Source organism: Carcharhinus amblyrhynchos, chromosome 16 (genome assembly GCF_965287045.1).
Source record: "Carcharhinus amblyrhynchos chromosome 16, sCarAmb.v2.hapA, whole genome shotgun sequence".
Lineage (NCBI taxonomy): Eukaryota > Metazoa > Chordata > Chondrichthyes > Carcharhiniformes > Carcharhinidae > Carcharhinus > Carcharhinus amblyrhynchos.
This window is the reverse complement of record NC_137339.1, coordinates 4975119-4994584: the sequence shown is the minus strand read 5'-3', so window position 1 is coordinate 4994584 and position 19466 is coordinate 4975119. Positions and strand designations below refer to the sequence as shown.

At 49.5% G+C, this 19466-nt stretch overlaps 1 protein-coding gene across 1 annotated transcript in view; it reads left to right on the top strand.

The window, feature by feature from the left end:
* The window catches only part of chmp4ba (charged multivesicular body protein 4Ba), a 42094-nt gene extending 39623 nt beyond the window's left edge, over positions 1 to 2471 (top strand). Inside the window, exon 5 of the mRNA XM_080204607.1 lies at positions 424 to 2471. Coding sequence (XP_080060733.1) covers positions 424 to 494 — 71 coding nt within the window. The 3' untranslated portion in view covers positions 495 to 2471. The remainder of the gene's footprint in view (positions 1 to 423) is intronic.
* Positions 2472 to 19466: the final 16995 nt, after the last annotated feature.

Here is a 19466-nt window from a genome sequence, read left to right as displayed (position 1 = left end):
CCAGCTGCCTGCTTGCAACTGCTACTAGGTCCAGTTTAAAACTAAATTCAAAAATTCTTCCTAATTTAAAATGGCAACTGGTTTCTAAGCAACAGTCCTGTCTTTCTTTAACACTTGTTTGCTTTTTGCCCTTAATCATCACGCAGGCACAATTTGAAATGAAACCAAGACCCACAGGCATGCAAGCCTCTTTGTTTAACATAAATATTTTAACCCTTTCTTACACCAAAACACCAAATTAAACTCACCTTATTCCTAGTATCCAAAGATACAAGTATAGATTACTTAAAAACTTCCTGTTTCCTGACGCTTTGCACATAGTTTATGCTGCGTTGGAGACGGATCTGAATTGGGATTGCGTGGGTGCTATGTATTCAACAAAATAAGTTTCCCTTTCATCCGATTTGTTCTTGTTTCCTTCAGCCAAGAAGAAGGAAGAGGAAGATGCTGACTTGCAGGAGCTGGAAGAGTGGGCGAATGCTGCTGCTATGTGAAAAGGAGGGGCATGGACTATGTTGTATGTCGCAGTTGTGGGTGTTTTGTTATGCAGTGGAGGTTGTGAGCAGAGGACATGAATGGGCGCCCGGAATGCATTTTGGGGAGGGGGACGAGGGAATGGGATATGCAACGTGACTTCAAGGCCTCCTGTACAGGAAGATGGGTGGGGGGGGTCAAAAACACCTTATGGTACTTCACTCCAAGCTTTCATTGGATTTTCATTTATGTCAATGATTACGAGCTTCAAGCCCACAAATCCTGGTGCAACCGTCTCTCCCCGTGGGCTCAGTGATCCCAGTGATCCCATCGCACTGCTCTTTGTTATACGAAGCCCTCTGTATATGTACGAAATAGAGATGCAATGCAGATTGATATTTGCAAGTGACTGAATTCCTGTAGCATGTCCATAACTGTTTGTATAATTGAGGTGAAGCAGTTGTTTGAATATTACACCTGTAGCTGATTCTATTTCCTCTTCCACTCTGATTCGTTCTTCAAAACAATTGATCGTAGACACACCTTGAAAAATAATCTGCAGGAGACTGCCAAAGCTTGTTAATCATTTTCTTCCCCCTCCCCTGAAAATTTAAGCTGTTTAAAAGTGTATTTTAATCAAGTATAGACCAGTCGTTTGCTGAGTCTGATTGCTCACCCAGTGCCTCTGCTGATTTTAAAAAGACTAGCATCTTTCATCCTTTTTTTCTTTTGCAGGAGATTGGTCCCTTTTAGTTTTTATTTAAGTCCTGGGTGTTGGTGAGGGGACAAAGTGAGGTTAATTTCAATTCTTCTCACTGGGTGCAATTTCAGGACACTTCCTTTTCAATGCCATGTGATTTACACAGAAGCCTATAAAAGTACTTCTAGATGCTTCTTTCGCTAAATGCTGCAATCCCCACACCCCGAACTCAGGCTGCACACAGCACAGCGCTGCCACTGCGGAACCCCTCAATCCTCTACAGAAATTACCTAACCCTATTTCAACTTGCTGTAAATATGTTAAGAAAAAAAATAAATAAAAGTTCCTTTTAATGTAACAATTTGTCTCTAACCAGGAGTTTGAAAACTGAGAGGTGCTTGAATCTGTGTAATTGAAGCTTGCAGATACAGTTAGAGCTAGCGGACTGCTGCTGCTGCTTCCTCTGTTCGCTGTGCTTTCGATACCGGCACTGGTTCACTGTGTTGCATTCTTGCCTCTGAATCAGGGGATGGTTGGTTCAAGTCTGACCCCAGACACAAGCGCAGAATCTGGACCGACCATCTCCAGTGCACAACTGTGAGGCAGTGCTGCACTCGAGCAAGATTTTCAGATTTACAACGAGTATCTGTCTGCCCTCCTGAGATGGATAAAAGATCTCGTCTTCCTTTGTGTCAGGGCATGGATCCAACCAGAGGAAACATTCCCCCTGATTCCCATTGATTCCAGTTTTGCTAGGGTTCCTTGATGCCACACTTGGTTAAATGCAGCCTGATGTTGAGGGCAGTCACTCTCGCCTTACCTCTGGAGTTCAGCCCTCTTGTAATGAGATCAGGAACTGAATGGCCCTGGCAAAACCCATACTGGGTGTCAGTGAGCAGATTATTGCTGAGTAGGTGCCGCCGACGTTTTTCTGATGATTGTGATTAGAGTGATGGGGCAGTGGTTGGCTGAATTATTTTGTTCTGCTTCTTGTGCACAGGGCATAGTCTGGACAATTTTCCACATTGCCTGGTAGATTTTAAATTTGATTAACAAAACCTGACAAAATAGGGTGCCGCAGGGGTCAGTCCTCGGATCTCAACTGTTTACATTCTACATAAATGATCTGTGAGCAGGGACAGAGTGTAACATAGCAAAATTTGCGGATGATAGTAAAATAGGTGGGAAAGAGGACATAAAGATTCTACAACCGGGTACAGATAGGCGAGGAGAATGGGCCAAAATTTGGCAGATGGAGTTTAATGTGGATAAGTATGAGGTTATCCATGTTGGCAGGGGAAAAAAAAGGCAAATTATTACCTAAATGGAAAGCAGATTCAAAATGTGTCCGTGCAGAGGGATCTGGGTGTCTTGTTCATGAATCGCAGAAAGGTGCAGCATGTAATGTAGGATGTTGACATTAAGGACGAGAGTATAAAAGTAGAGAAATGTTGCTGCAGTTGTATAGGGTATTGGTGAAATATATCTGGAGTATTGTGTCCTGTTTTGGTCTCCTTATTTGAGGAAGGATGTGGTGGCATTGGAGGCAGTTCAGAGGAGGTTCACCAGATTGATTCCAGGGATGAAAGGGTTGACATATGAGGAGAGATTAAACAGTTTGAGCTGATGTTCGTTGGAGTTTAAAAGAATGAGAGGGGATCTGATCAAGGGTTATAAAATTTTAAGAGTTTGATAAAGTAAATGTAGACCAAATGTTTGCTCTTGAGGGACAATCTCGAACAAGAGGTCATGGGTATCGGCTCAGAAGCAGTAGATTTAAAACTGAGATGAGGAGGGGTGGTGGATTTATGGAACTTGCTGCCCCATAGCACGGTGGAGTCCGAATTGTTAAAGAGGGAGATAGATACATCATAAAAAAGGAATAAGGGGATATGGGAACAGGTGGGGAGGTGGATTTGAGACCAGGGAGAGATCAGCCATGTTCTGATCGGAGCAGACTTGAAGGGCTGAATTTGCCGACTTTTCTCCTAATTCCCATGTTCCTAAAATCCCACTAGTTGCAAAATGATGACACCAAAATTGGTGGAAAGGCAAATTGTGCGGAGGGTGTGGAGAGTCTACAGAAGGATCTAGATAGGCTGGGCGAATGGGCCAGGAAATGGCAAATGGAATTTAATGTTGGCAAGTGCGAGGTGGTCCACTTTGGTAGGAATAATGGTAGGAAGGATTATTACTTACGTGGAGAAAAACTGCAGCAGGCGACGGTGCTTACACAAGGATATTTTAGCCTTGGAGGGAGTGCAGAGGAGGTTTACTAGGCTGATGCCGGAGTTGAGGGGGTTGAGCTATGAGGAGAGGCTGAATAGATTAGGCTTGTACTCGTTAGAGTTTAGAAGAATGAGGGGAGATCTCATTGAGACGTATAAGATGATGGATAGGATAGAGGTGGAGAGACTCTTTCCGCTCAAAGGATAGTAGGACTAGGGGGCATAGTTCAAGATAAAGGGGGGGGCGGTTTAGAACAGAGTTGAGGAGGAACTTCTTCACTCAGTGTGGTGAATCTCTGGAATTCTCTGCCCGTTGAAGTGGTGGAGGCTGCCTCGCTAAATATTTTTAAGACGCGGGTTGATGGGTTTTTGATGAGAGAGGGGATTAAGGGTTATGGGGAGAGGGTGGGAATGTGGAACTGAGCCACGACAGATCAGCCATGATCTTATTGAATGGTGGGGCAGGCTCGAAGGGCTAGTTGGCCTACTCCTGCTCCTATTTCTTATGTTCTTATACAAGTGTTTTCTATAAACACAGTAACTGTCCTGCCCTTGTGTCTTCAGGATCAGATCCTCAGCAGCAGCATAGTTATCTGTGATTGCCAATGTCTCACATGGAGTAAAGCACTTTTTCACACACCAAGGGGAGTGTGAGGGAGAAATCAAATTCAATAATGCAAAAGCAATTTCATTTTTATAGCACCTTCCGCAACCTTCGGATTTCTCAAAGGGAAGATAACAAAGTGCTTTTGAAATGTGGCCACTGGTGTGCTGTAATAAGGAAAGAAATAAGGCAACCAAAGCCAATCTTAACCAGCTAGGAGGACCAAATACAAAGCTAGAGTCTCTGTGGAGGTAAGTGCGTACAATCTGGGATATATATTAGAGAGGGTGCAGAGAAAAGGAATGGACCAGTTGGAAATGATTACAGATGTTCTGAATGTTGGGGGAGTTCAGAACCAGGGGTCACAGTCTTGAGGATTCAGAGTAGACCATTTAGGACGGAGGTGAGGAGACATTTCTTCACCTGGTGAGCCTGTGGAATTCATTCCCACGGGAACTAATTGATGTCAAAACATTGAATGTATTCAAGCCGCTGCTGGATTTTGCACTTGGGGCAAATGGGATCAAAGGTTATGGGGGGAAAAAGCAGGATTAGACTATTGATGGATGATGATCAGCCATGATCGTAATGAATGGCAGAGCAGGCTTGAAGAGCCAAATGGCCTCCTCCAGCTTCTATGTTTCGATGAAACTGCACCTCAGCAGTGGAGGGAAGAGATGGTTAAGCGCCGACTACATTGTGGAGAAGTAAGTGTAGATTGTATAGATCAACTATACAGAACCTTGGTGAGGCCACAACGAGAGTATTGTGTGCAGGTTTGGTCTCCTTTTCTGAGGAAGGATGTTCTTGAGGGAAGATTTACCAGGCGAGACCGATGTATGAGGAGAGATTGCCTAGATTAGGATTGGTTTCGCTGGAGTTCGGGTGAATGGGGGGGGGGGAGGTGTGGAGATGGGATCAAAGGGAGAAAGCAGGATTAGGCTATTGAGTTGGATGATCAGCCATAATTGTAATGAATGGCGGAGCAGGCTCGAAGGGCCAAATGGCCTCCTCCCGCTCCTATCTTTTATGTTTCAATGTAACCAACCACTGATGAGGGAAGAGTATTGTAGGTGTTCTCCCGCTGAAGTGTGCCTTCACCCTGCAGGAGAGAAGCTCAGTTACATTTGCCATTTTGGGAGTGACTCGAGGTGGTGGAAGTTGCTACGTTAATGTGGATAAAGTTGTTATTTCTCAAACACGGCGCTCTTGCTTTCAATCCCTGCTTTTGACCCACGTTACTGAATTTCAGTGAAGTTGGAGGAGTGAATGAGTGGCACTGGGATGGGGAAGGGGAATATTATCCCACCAGAGTAGATAAACTGAAATGAAACATACTGGAAATCATTTTCCACAGATGTTGGTGAGCCTCAGGCCTTGCTGTGCACCTTCTTTATTTCTACGTCTATATCTCCGTATGCCCCGCGTGTGATTTAAATTAGCAGCGTGTTAGAAGTGCTAATATCTTTTTCCTGTGGACTTGATGTCTATCAAAAGCACAGCAGCATCAGGCTGTTGGAACAAACTATTTATTCAAGGATGTGCCAGTGATTTCCTGTGCGGAGAAATCCCTTGTAGCGAGAGTTTAAACCAGAATCTGTTTCTGTCACTGGAACACTCTCTTGTTTCTTGTCGATAACTATGAGATGATGCATTCCGGGGAAGAAATTGCAGCAAAGTTAATGGGAAAGTTAAATAGTCTTGGTGATGTGGGTTGCAGAAACTAAAGTTAATGAAGTTAATGGGAAAGAAAGAGAGACTGACGTTATAACACGCCTTTCACCCAAGTCTGGACATTGCAATCCATGTTCCAGTCAGTGGAACACACTAGCTGTATGGGAAAACACACAGGGTGTGGCTGAGTACAATTCTCTGAAAATGCTGTGGGAAAGGAACAGTGTAATCGAGTGTATGATCCATATTTACGGCACGTTCATTATGTCACAGTTCACGTGCTGCGATTATTGTTTCCCATCTCGGACAGAAAGGGCATTAGTGTTCAGCAGGATGATGCCAGGATGGGGGGGATTTTGAGGTACAGGGTCTGTTTCCAGTGGAGCAGATGTCAGGAATGCAAAAAACCTCAGATTTAATAGAACATTTTAAAATCCCTGCAGAGTTCTGAAATAACTAACAGGAAAGTCCTATTTCCTGTGCTTGAGGGGTTAGTGATGAGAAGCCAGCAGTTTGGAACTGGTTTCATTGTTATAGATGTAACAGTCCGCCCGGGGATGGATGGTTCCTTGTGTTCCTGTTTAAGTAACTAGCCCTCTGGATCAGTACGATCGACTTCAGCTGCTGGCTGTTTGTCTGTATTAGTGAAGGGGAAACTCAGGCTCCCTGTCACTGATGGCTACCCATCAAAACCCTGTTGCGTGTGAGTTGTCAGGGTGGGGCTGTGCTGCGAGGCCCCTGTAGTTAAATAGTCTTGGTGAGGTGGGTTGCAGAAACTAAAACATGGAAACTGACTGCTTGCATTAGGAACTGGAAGGTAATTAGGAAAAGAAGAGATTAATTCTGAGGAGGGAGAGAAAGTAAGTTTCATTGAATCAGAGAATAGTTACAGCACAGGAGGACATTTAGCCCATTGTGTCTATGCTAGCTCTCAGAGCAACTCAGCTCATCTCCACTGCTCCTTATTGGGGGCGTTATATAAAACCTTTCACCTTTGGACATTATAATTCATCTTCCAGTCAATGTAACACACTAACTGTGAAGTGGATTGGTTATTGGGGCAGTTGTCAGTAAGGGGGAGGTGAGTGAAGGGGTGGAGAGGGGTCAGTTATGAGTGTTGCTCTGGGAATTCCCAATCTTATCTTGTCACCATTTTCAGACAAAGATTCATAAGAATCCCTACAGTGCAGAAAGAGACCATTTGGCCCATTGTGCCTGCACTGATTACACAATCTCACTCAGGCCCTATCCCCATAACCCCACATATTTACCCTGCTAATTCCCCTGACACTAAAGGTCAATTTAACATGGCCAATCCACCTAATCTGCACATCTTCGGATTGTGGGTGGAAACCCATGCAGACATGGGGAGAATGTGCAAACTCCACCCTGTCACCCATGATGGGCATTGAGCCTGGGTCCCTGGCACTGAGGTAATACTGTGTGCCACTGTGCTGCAGAGCTGCCCTGGACTGGGACATAGATCAGCTGAGGGGGATGTTGGGGGTGTTAAAGCTGAGAGCTGCCCTATGGGGAAGGATCCATTTCTGTTCAATCACCACCCCCTTTCCCAGGGTGGGAACCCCAGATGAAGGAATCAACACTTCTGTTTCTGTTCCCCCTTCCAAGCTGCTGTTTATTCAGTAAAGAGGCTCGGTGGAGTGGTTCTCCTAAATTCATGTCAGTCCCCCCTCCTGGAACGGCTGGGCACCTAGCTGACTGACCCAGTGCATTAATAAAGCACCTTCCACATACATAAGAACGTAAGAACATAAGAAATAGGAGCAGGAGTAGGCCATCTAGCCCTTCGAGCCTGCCCCGCCATTCAATAAGATCATGGCTGATCTGTCGCTGCTCAGTTCCACTTTCCTGCCCTCTCCCCATAACCCTTAATCCCCTCTCTTATCAAAAACCCATCAACCCGCGTCTTAAAAATATTTAGCGAGGCAGCCTCCACCACTTCAACGGGCAGAGAATTCCAGAGATTCACCACCCTTTGAGTGAAGATGCTGGCCTTCATAGTGAAGGGGATTGAATATAAAAGTAGGGAGGTCTTGCTGCAGCTGTATAGGGCATTGGTGAGGCCGCAACTGGAGTACTGTGTGCAGTTTTGGGTGCCGCACCTGCGCAAAGATATTTTGGCCTTGGAGGGAGTGCAGAGGAGGTTTACTAGGCTGATACCGGAGTTGAGGGGGTTGAGCTATGAGGAGAGGCTGAATAAACTGGGCTTGTACTCGTTAGAGTTTAGAAGAATGAGAGGAGATCTCATTGAGACGTATAAAATGATGAATGGGATGGATAGGATAGAGGTGGAAAGACTCTTCCCGCTCAAAAAAGACAATAGGACTAGGGGGCACAGCCTCAAGATAAAAGGGGGGCGGTTTAGAACGGAGTTGAGGAGGAACTTCTTCACTCAAAGGGTGGTGAATCTCTGGAATTCTCTGCCCGTTGAAGTGGTGGAGGCTGCCTCGCTAAATATTTTTAAGACGCGGGTTGATGGGTTTTTGATAGGAGAGGGTATTAAGGGTCATGGGGAGAGGGCGGGAAAGTGGAACTGAGCCACGACAGATCAGCCATGATCTTATTGAATGGCGGGGCAGGCTCGAAGGGCTGGATGGCCTGCTCCTGCTCCTATTTCTTATGTTCTTATGTTCTAAGAAGTTCCGCCTCAACTCCGTTCTAAACCGCCCCCCTTTTATCTTGAGGCTGTGCCCCCTAGTCCTACTGTCCCCAGGTATTTTGCAAACAATGAAGACCTTTCAGAAATACAGTCACGATTATAAAAACCTGCTACTGCCGATGTGTGCAGAGCAAGATCCCACAAAATTGTCTGAATAATTACTGTGTGGTGATGGGAAGAATTCTTTTGTGTTTCTTCAAAATAGCGCCATAGCGTCTTACACATCAGCCTGACTGGACAGATGGGACTGAACGCGTGGTACGGTAGCATAGTGGTTAGCACTGCTGCTTCACAACTCCGGGGACCCAGGTCGATTCCTGGCTCGGGTCACTGTCTGTGTGGAGATTGCACATTCTCCTCGTGTCTGTGTGGGTTTCCTCCGGGTGCTCCGGTTTCCTCCCACAGCCCAAAGATGTGTGGTTTAGGTGGATTGGCCATGTTAAAATTGTCCCTTAGTGTCCTGAGATGTGTAGGTTAGAGGGATTAGTGGGTAAAATACGTAGGGATATGGGGGTAGGGCCTGGGTGGGATTGTGGTCGGTGCAGACTTGATGGGCCAAATGGCCTCTTTCTGTACTGTAGGGTTTCTATGATTTCTATGATTTTAATGTCTAATTTTAAAAGACGGTATCTCTGACAATGCAGCACTCATTGGGTCTGTGCCAGAGGGTCAATTTAGATACAGGCGTCAAGAGATGAATAATACCAGTAATCGATCAGAGGTAGAGAAGGAGCAGATGTGAAATTGAAGCCATTCTTCATCACTTTTTGATGGAAGCAGCCACTAATAATCAGGCTAGTGTGAGGTGATGAGGTCCCATGCTGCACAATCTCCTTCCACCCACATACCATCCAGACTTGGAAATGTACTGGGGGCAGCAAAGTGGTTAGCACTGCACCCTCACAGTGCCAGGGATCCGGGTTCGATTCTTAGCTCGGGTCACTGTCTGTGTGGAGTTTGCACATTCTCCCTGTGTCTGCGTGGGTTGCCCCGGGTGCTCCAGTTTCCTCCCACCGTCCGAGAGACATGTTGGTTAGGGTGCACTGGCCATGGTAAATTCTCCCTTGGTGTAACCCGAACAGGTGCCGGAGTGTGGCAACTCAGGAGATTTTCACAGTAACTTCATTGCAGTGTTAACGTAAGCCTATTTGTGACACTAATAAATAAATCAATAAACATATATCGTCACTCCTTCATTGTCGCTGAGTCAAAATCCTTCAACTCTCGAACAGGTGTGTTAATGTACATACACTACATGGACAGGAAGGTGGTTCACTACCGCCTCCTCGAGGACAGTTAGGAATGGGCAATAAGTCCCTGCCTAGAGTGATACCCACTTTCTGGGACAGTGTTTTAAAAAGTGTGATACACTGTGCGGCCAGCAGATGGAGGTGGTGTACCATTATTACAGTGAGTACTTGCTGAAAATTGGTTTGATTTGATATGAGCTGCTGGAATACTCACTGCGTGAAACCTCGCACAATATTGCTTCCTGTTAATTATTTAATCATGTGGATGGCTCACTGGGCCTCTTTTTAATTCATTTGTGGGTTGTGAGTATCGATGGGAAGGTCAGTGTTGCTGCGTGGGGGAAGGTGTGGGTGTGAGACTGGAGTTGGGCACGGACTGGGCGAGGGCAGCGAGCGTTTCTCTCTCCTGAGAGATGTGGGTGAACCGGCTGGGTTTTCAAGCAGCAATTCGACAGCGTACTTCTGCTGTTGCATCTGCAGAGGCCAGGAGCACGAATCCAGATCGATTTTAACCCACTTGCCTGATGAAGGGGCAGATCTTCAAAAGCTCGTGCTACCAAATAAACCTGTTGGGCTTCTTACTGTGCCCACCCCAGTCCAACACCGGCAACTCCACATCATGATTTTAACCCTGCCACTGCCCCACTAGCTCAAACACCACAACTCCCTGAGTAAAGCTCGGCCAAGTAGCGGGTAGTCAGGATTGTGGTAACACTGCACTCTAACGGGAAATCCCTACACACTCTAGTGAGGCGGTAATGTCTGTAATGGGATCACAACCTCTTGTGGAGAGATAGCCTGAATATCCAAGCAGCAGCGCTGGTTGGAATCTCACCCAGGATTAATTATTAATCTGATTAGTTACTGCCACACTTTCGTTTGGAAAAAAAACTCTCGAGATTACGGAATCGGAAAAATAACCTTGACTGTCTCAGTAACTGAGCTGGTGAGTGAATCACTGATGTACCAAGCTGAGGAAATGAGATCAAAGTCATCCTTCTGGTTGACCCTTTGAAGGTTTTGCAGATCTCTTCATTACTTTAAGAAATATAAAATTAGTGCTTGTACGGAGCACCGTTCTGATTGAGACATATTTTTCTATCTCTGGAAAGCACCTGGAGCTCAGAATATAAGAAGATAAGGAATTGGGAACAGGAATAATATCAAAGCTTTTCAGTGTGATTATGGCTCACAGAGTCCCTACGGCGCAGAGAGGCCATTCAGCCCATCGAGTGTGCACCTACTCTCCGAAAGAGCATCTTATCCAGACCCACGCGAAAAGGTACAAATCAACAAAGAAAATCTCGCAGTTATCTGCAGAGTGAAGAAGTTTCACCAATGCATCAACTGACAGCACTTCAGCATGGTGTCAGACTGTGAGGCATTGATGGGGCTTTTCCAGGAGGGTAGCTCAGTGCTGCCTTGACAAGGGTGCAGAGATAAGCTCTGCAACTAGCAGTGTATAGTTCACGGTACCTTCCAGCATTGGCCAGGAACACGGGGCATTGGACACCTCCCACTACCATAGCCCACACTCTCACCACCTGTTCCGCACGAGATGGCACTGGCTCTGCATTCCTTGGACACCCTGCATGGCCAACGTACCTAACCTTTGGACTACAGGAGGAAACCGGAGCACCTGGAGGAAACCCATGCAGACACGGGGAGAACATGCAGACTCCTCACAAACAGCGACCCAAGGCCACGCGTCCCTGGCGCGGCGAGGCAGCAGTGCTAACCATTGTGCCACCCTCATGAGGTCTTCCACAGCCACATCCACTGTTGATAAACCTGTGGTGGATCTTTGTAATCTGTGGCCTCTCCAGAGTGTTGGTATCGGAAATGGAACAGAATCACGACTGCCGAGTTTCAGACTTTGGTCGGGTCTAGTGGCTTTCGTCACTTCAGGTCAGCCCCTGACCATCCTGCCTCCAGTGGGCTGGCGGAGCAAGCCATGCAGATGGTCAAGGCCTCCCTGGAAAAACAGGCTGACAGGCCACTGCCATTCCGATTGGCAAGTTAGTTACTGTCCTAACCCACTGCTGGGGCCACACTCGCAGCAATGCTAATGTGTCAGGACCTACATACCTGCCGGACTCAATGTTCCCAAATCTGTTGGGGAGCGTGGAGGGCTCAGCAAGCCCCTCAGACAGAGGGGCTCTCAAAGGGACAGTTTGATGTTGGTGACCTTGTTTTGACAGGGAATATTGGGGTGGAGCTTCCTGCCTGCCGGGGGGGTGGTGGTGGAGAAATCGGGGCGAGCCCGACGTGTGGTGGAGACACAGGGCCCTCGAGTAAAGAAACATGTCCACTGTTACACAGGAGAGTAGAGTCAGGTCTAGGAAACAAGCAAGTGGCTGCTGCATCCAGTCCGTACGTACCAGCCTCTGAACCAGAGAGTTCAATGCCTGTGAGGGGGCCAAGACCGCCTCTGGCCTCGGTGGCTGAGGCAGAGGAAGGGCCAACAAGGGCCTAGCTCCAGAGATGGTTAACAAGCCCCAATCTATCAGTGGATCTGTGTCCCTGGCTGCTGCAGGAACTCTGGCAGAGTTGCCAGTGCCCCTGTTATTTCCTCCATTACCTCCCAGAACAGCCTAGCAGAGATTTCATCTGGCCCTGGAGATTTATCTACTTCTAAACCTAAAGGCCACTCAGAACGTCTTATTTAATTGTATCACGGTCCTTCTCCCTGATTTATATACACACATCGTCTCTCTCACTGGTGAACACCTATGCAAAGTATTCATTTAGAACCCTACCTACATCCTCTGGCTGCTCTGTGATCCTAACGGACACGACTCTCTCCTTTTACCCTGAATGTAAAACAACTTAGAATTTTCTTCTATTCTCTGTGTGTGTGTGAGTTTGTATGTATGTATCTGTTACTGTGGCTGAGAGTTTTGTGTGTTAGTGTGTATGTTTATGTGTAAGTGTGTTAGTTTGTCAGTGTGAGTGAGAATGTGTCAGTATGTCTTGAAAAAATCCTAACCCTACAACCTGAGCACAACTCACATTGAAGGAAAGACTTGGGCCGGGATTCTCCGCCTTCACCCCCCGGGATTCTCCGCCTTCACCCCCCCCGGGGCCGGGACTCTCCGCCCTCACCCCCCCGGGGCCGGGATTCTCCGCCTTCACCCCCCCCGGGGCCGGGACTCTCCGCCCTCACCCCCCCGGGGCCGGGATTCTCCGCCTTCACCCCCCCCGGGGCCGGGACTCTCCACCCTCACCCCCCGGGACTCTCCGCCCTCACCCCCCCGGGACTCTCCACCCTCACCCCCCCGGGACTCTCCGCCCTCACCCCCCCGGGGCCGGGACTCTCCGCCCTCACCCCCCGGGGCCGGGACTCTCCGCCCTCACCCCCCGGGGCCGGGACTCTCCGCCCTCACCCCCCGGGGCCGGGACTCTCCGCCCTCACCCCCCCGGGGCCGGGACTCTCCGCCCTCACCCCCCGGGGCCGGGACTCTCCACCCTCACCCCCCGGGGCCGGGACTCTCCGCCCTCACCCCCCGGGACTCTCCGCCCTCACCCCCCCGGGGCCGGGACTCTCCGCCCTCACCCCCCGGGGCCGGGACTCTCCGCCCTCACCCCCCCGGGGCCGGGACTCTCCGCCCTCACCCCCCCGGGGCCGGGACTCTCCGCCCTCACCCCCCGGGGCCGGGACTCTCCGCCCTCACCCCCCCGGGGCTGGGACTCTCCGCCCTCACCCCCCCGGGGCCGGGACTCTCCACCCTCACCCCCCCGGGGCCGGGACTCTCCGCCCTCACCCCCCGGGGCCGGGACTCTCCGCCCTCACCCCCCGGGGCCGGGACTCTCCGCCCTCACCCCCCCGGGACTCTCCGCCCTCACCCCCCGGGGCCGGGACTCTCCGCCCTCACCCCCCGGGGCCGGGACTCTCCGCCCTCACCCCCGGGGCCGGGACTCTCCGCCCTCACCCCCCGGGACTCTCCGCCCTCACCCCCCCAGGGCCGGGACTCTCCGCCCTCACCCCCCGGGACTCTCCGCCCTCGCCCCCCAGGGCCGGGACTCTCCGCCCTCACCCCCCGGGACTCTCCGCCCTCACCCCCCCGGGGCCGGGATTCTCCGCCCTCACCCCCCCAGGGCCGGGACTCTCCGCCCTCGCCCCCCCAGGGCCGGGACTCTCCGCCCTCGCCCCCCAGGGCCGGGACTCTCCGCCCTCACCCCCCGGGACTCTCCGCCCTCACCCCCCCGGGGCCGGGATTCTCCGCCCTCACCCCCCCAGGGCCGGGACTCTCCGCCCTCGCCCCCCCAGGGCCGGGACTCTCCGCCCTCGCCCCCCCGGGGCCGGGATTCTCCGCCCTCACCCCCCCAGGGCCGGGACTCTCCGCCCTCGCCCCCCCAGGGCCGGGACTCTCCGCCCTCACCCCCCGGGACTCTCCGCCCTCACCCCCCAGGGCCGGGACTCTCCGCCCTCACCCCCCAGGGCTGGGACTCTCCGCCCTCACCCCCCCAGGGCCGGGACTCTCCGCCTCCGCCCTCGCCCTCGCTGCAGTGAGCGGGGTTTTGGCTGAGTGCCAAACTCTGTGTTCTCGCTAGGAGCGGTGGTGATGGGATGAGTGAGATCGGAGAATCTTGGCCTTGATCTGTGTCAAAGAATAAAGATAGACTGCTGCAGAACACAGTGTGAAAGAGAGAGTGTAATCTCTCGGAAGGAGCAAAGAATATAACCGTCCTGCCGACAATATCTTACAGAAATCAGTCAACAGCATGAGACATGATTTGTGTGAAAGGCAAGAACTGTCGACAGTTGAAAGACTCCACTGCCTGCTCAGCAGTGCTGCGATCTCCAGCTTTTAACAGCTTCACCTTTTGAATTTACTGAATCAGTGGTTTTCTGTTTGACTCTCTGGGTTCTCGAGTGCCGTCAGTGTGGAGTGTTTGTCAAAGACAGAATGTCTAAGAAGCAAATTCACTTCATCCTTTTGTTTAGTAAAAATCACAAGATGTTGCCTGCTCCAACCCTGTCGCAGTGAGAAGTCTCACAACGCCAGGTAAAAACCCAACAGGTTTATTTGGTAGCAAAAGCCGCCAGCTTTCGGAGTGTTGTCTTCATATGCCCTGTTTGTGAATGGAGATCCCACTTACCTGATGAAGGAGCAACGCTCCAAAAGCTAGTGGCATTTGTTACCAAATAAACCTGTTGGATTGAACCTGGTGTTGTGAGACTTCTTACTGTGTTTACCCCAGTCCAACGCCGGCATCTCCACATCACGCCAACCCTGTCACTCAGAGACCTGACAGAAATCATTCTACTGAAGGGGCCAGAGGTTGGACCAGCTCTGCGATTGGGTGACTGTGATGGAATCAATGGTTTTCCATCGCTCTCTGCTCACCAGCGTGAACCTCGGCTCTTACTGATTGGAAACTTCCTGCTTTTCGATTTCCTTTCATAATCAGCTGCAGAATGAGGCCATTTGGCCCATTGTGAGTGTATGTGTGTAAGTGTGAGCATGTGTCAGCTCTTTAACAAACTGTCCAAGTAGCCCCATTCCTCTAATCTTTCCCAGTGACCCTGCGATTTTCCTCCTGTGATCATTTATCCAATTCTGTCTTGGAGGTTACGATTGAAATCTGTTTCTGATCTTGCAGACAATACAATCCAACTCACTGTGTGAGAAGACATGTCCTCGCTGGTTCTGTGATCAACCACATTGAGTCTTCTCCTCTCTCCCATCCTCCTTCTTCCCCAGCAGCTCCCACCCCCACCCACACCCCTACCCACACCCACACCCCCATGCACACCCACACCCCCACCCCCACCCCCACCCCCACGCACACCCACACCCCCACCCCCACCCCCACCCACACCCACACCCCCACGCACACCCACACCCCCACCCACACCCACACCCCCACCCCCACGCACACCCACACCCCCACCCACACCCCCACCCCCACGCACACCCACACCCACACCCCCACCCCCACCCCCACCCACACCCCCACCCACACCCACACCCCCACGCACACCCACACCCCCACCCCCACCCACACCCCCACCCCCACGCACACCCCCACCCCCACCCACACCCCCACCCCCACGCACACCCACACCCCCACCCACACCCACACCCCCACCCACACCCCCACCCCCACGCACACCCACACCCCCACCCACACCCACCCCCACCCACACCCCCACCCCCACCCACACCCACACCCACCCCCACCCATACCCCCACCCCCACGCACACCCACACCCCCACCCACACCCACCCCCACGCACACCCCCACACCCACCCCCACCCACACCCAATGCTTGATTCTCATTGTTCTGCGATGATTTTTAAAAGTCTAAAGTTTTATTTATTACTCACAAATAAGACTTACATTAACACTGCAATGAAGTTACTGTGAAACTCCCCCCGTTGCTACACTCCGGTGCCTGTTCAGGTCAATGCACCCTAACCAGCACGTCTTTCAGACAGTGGGAGGAAACCGGAGCACCCGGAGGAAACCCATGCAGACACGGGGAGAATGTGCAAACTCCATACAGACAGTGATCCGAGGCGAGAATCGAACCCAAGTCTCCAGCGCTGTGAGGCAGCAGTTCTAACCACTGTGCCACCGCACTATCCCATGATGATGTTGATGGGATTGGACTCGAGGAGAAGGAGGGGGCGTTCACTGAACACAGGAGATGTCTGCTGCACCTTGCACTGAGAACATCCATCGCTCATAGATTGGGGACAGATGCAGGTAACAGGGAAGTTTGTGATCTCGGAATTGTGCCAGTGACTCTCAGTTATCCCCATTTATGGGAAACGCAACAGCCTGCTGTATATCCTGCTCCGAGGAAGCTGCATTATTTAACACTGGCATTGTTAAAATCTCCCCCGGTAGGCTCGTGATGGCTAATCCATCATTGGATCCTGAAGCAAAGAACAGAGAGATCCATCAGCACCGACCTTGCAAAAACAAGTTAACTTTTCCTGGTTTAAGTTGTGAGCTAACGTACTCAGTTACAAAGCTACAGTTTCTGATGTGTGAAATTAAATATCGCTGCACCCACACTCCCCTCAGCTGATCACACAAAGTTTTTAAAAGATTCAGGGTATATTCACTCTGTGTGACGTTCTGTAATTATTGCTGCATAACAAACTATCTGACAGCAGATTCCTTTAATTGAGTTTTCCCTCGAGCTCTGTCTATCAGTCGGGGCTGGGACACCCGGCTTCCACATCTTACATCTTCAAAATCGACTGAAAACAGCTAAACCGGGGCTGTATCTGAAAGATTCTACCTTCACTAATATCCTGGGAGGTGAACGCTGTCCCCTGCAACAAGCAGTCACATTCACCAACCATCTGAAAGCTCAACAGGTATTCATTATTAACAAATACTGCCGAAGTTTTATCTTCTGATTCAATTCGATTTATTGTCACGTGTATTAACATGCAGTGAAATGTATTGTTTCTTGCTCACTGTGCAGACAAAACATACCGCTCATAGAGAAGAAAAGGAGAGAGTGCAGAATGTAGTGTTACAGTCATAGCTAGGGTGTAGAGAAAGATCAGCTTAATGCGAGGTAGGTCCATTCAAAAGTCTGACAGCAGCAGGGAAGAAGCTGTTCTTGAGGAGCTTGGTACGGGACCTCAGACTTTTGTATCTTTTTCCTGATTGAAGAAGGTGGAAGAGAGAATGCCCGAGGAACATGGGGTCCTTAATTATACTGGAGATCAGTGTGGAAGGTTGAATGGATTGTTCTGAGAAGGTTTCAAATAGTGAAGTGACCATTGTCCCAGATGGCCATTGAGCTGGTGATTTAACCTGAGGATCACCACACCTCGGGTATGGGACAACGATGAGAAGGTGGGGCCTTCATGTATAACCTCAGCTGGTGCGGGATTTGAACCCACGCTGTTGGCATCGCTCTGCATCACGACCCAGCTGTCCAGTTAATGGAGCCAACGTCTTGAAGATCCCAGTCTGGAGTTCAGGATCACTCTGCCCCCCAGCCTGAGGTGTGACTCTGTGGACTCTTCTTCTGGGACAGAAGAAACAGAAGTAGGCCATTTGGCCCCTCCAGACTGTTCCACCATTCAACACAATCGTGGCTGATCTCCTGCCTTAGTTATGCTTTCTCGCCCACTCCCCATATCCCGATTCCCAGATAGATCAATCATCTATCTCAGTCTTGAATCTATTCAACACCACAGCGTCTACAACTTTCTCGGGTAGAAAGTTCCAAAGATTCCTCAAAGTGAAGACATTTTTTCTCATCTCAGTCTCAGATTCCTTCCTCTGAGACTGTCCCCAGTTCTGACGCAGGGTTAAGAATTCTTCTTTACCAAATACTCACTCCTTCAACTAAGGTGCAAATCCTCTCTTCACAGAGTGACTGAATTTGATTGAATTCTGTCTATGTAAGAACTGCAGACATTGTATTTTGTGTTGACATTTCATCAATCAATGACTGACATTTTTCTGTTAATTACCAAAAGACATAAAATCAGCAACTTGAAGTTAGAGACAATAAGGGATAGTCCGAAAGTGCAAACTATTATTTAGTCTGAATACTCCAGATGAGAAGAATCAGTTAGTGTGAGCCGAACATCAGCTCAACTCAATCACTTTCTCTCTTTCAAATCTCTCTCAGCAATTAGTGGACAGTGAAGAGGAACGGAACCTCTGGCTGGTTTTCTTTTTATTTTCTGTAACCTGGAGGCATGGTGGCAGAGTGGTTAGCACTGCTGCCTGAACCTGGGTTCGATTCCCAGCTTGGGTCACTGTCTGTGTGGAATCTGCACATTCTCCCTGTGTCTGCGTGGGTTTCCTCCCCCTGGTCGGAAAGACGCGCTGGTTAGTTGCACACAAAATCCTGCAGATGCTGGAATCCGAAACAAAAACGCTGTAAAATCTCAGCAGGTCTGACAGCACCTGTGGAGAGAGAATAGAGCCAATGTTTCGAATCTAGATGACCCTTTGTCTTAGGCTGGTTAGGTGCATTGGCCTTGCTAAATTCTTCCTCAGTGTACTGGAGTGTAGCAATGAGGGGGATTTCCACAATAACTTCATTGCAGTGTTAATGTAAGCCTACTTGTGACATTGATAAATAAACTGAGAAAGCTAAGATGCATCAACAATGTTATCAACATTTAGATGAGGCTTATAGCTGCAATCATCCTGTGCCTATGCAATGAATCTCTCTCACAGCCCGTACAGTGAACATGATTTACCCACTACAGTGTACCAGCTCCCCTTACCAACATTGCAAACTTCTGACAAATAAATGAGACAAGTCTGCAGGCAATACAGTTTATCTTTATTTCAGCAGCAATCAGTGCTTAGTACAAACTGTACATCGTTTAGTGGGGATTAGCAGGGTTTAAGTATGCAAAGGGTTTTAGGCAGGATTTCATAGGAAGTACAGCACAGAAACATCCCATTTGACCCAACTAGTCCACGTTGGTGTTTATACTCCACGTAAACCTCCTCCTATCTAAATTTCCATTTTTTTCATTACCTGGGGAGGCAACGGCCTAATGGTATTGTCGCTAGACTATTAATCCAGAAACTCAGCTAATGTTCCTGGGGACCTGGGTTCGAATCCCACCACGGCAGATGGTGGAATTTGAATTCAATAAAAAAAATCTGGAATTCAGAATTTATTGATGACCATGGTCGAAAAAAAAATACCTGATTCACTAATGTCCTTTAGGGAAGGAAATCTGCCATCCTTACCCGGTCTGGCCTACATGTGATTCCAGGGCCACAGCAATGTGGTTGACTCTCAACTGCCCTCGTGCAAATGGGCACTAAATGCGAGCAGTCAGCGATGCCCATGTCCCATGAATGAATAAAAAAAAATCCCTTCTTGCTCAGATGCTTATCTGGT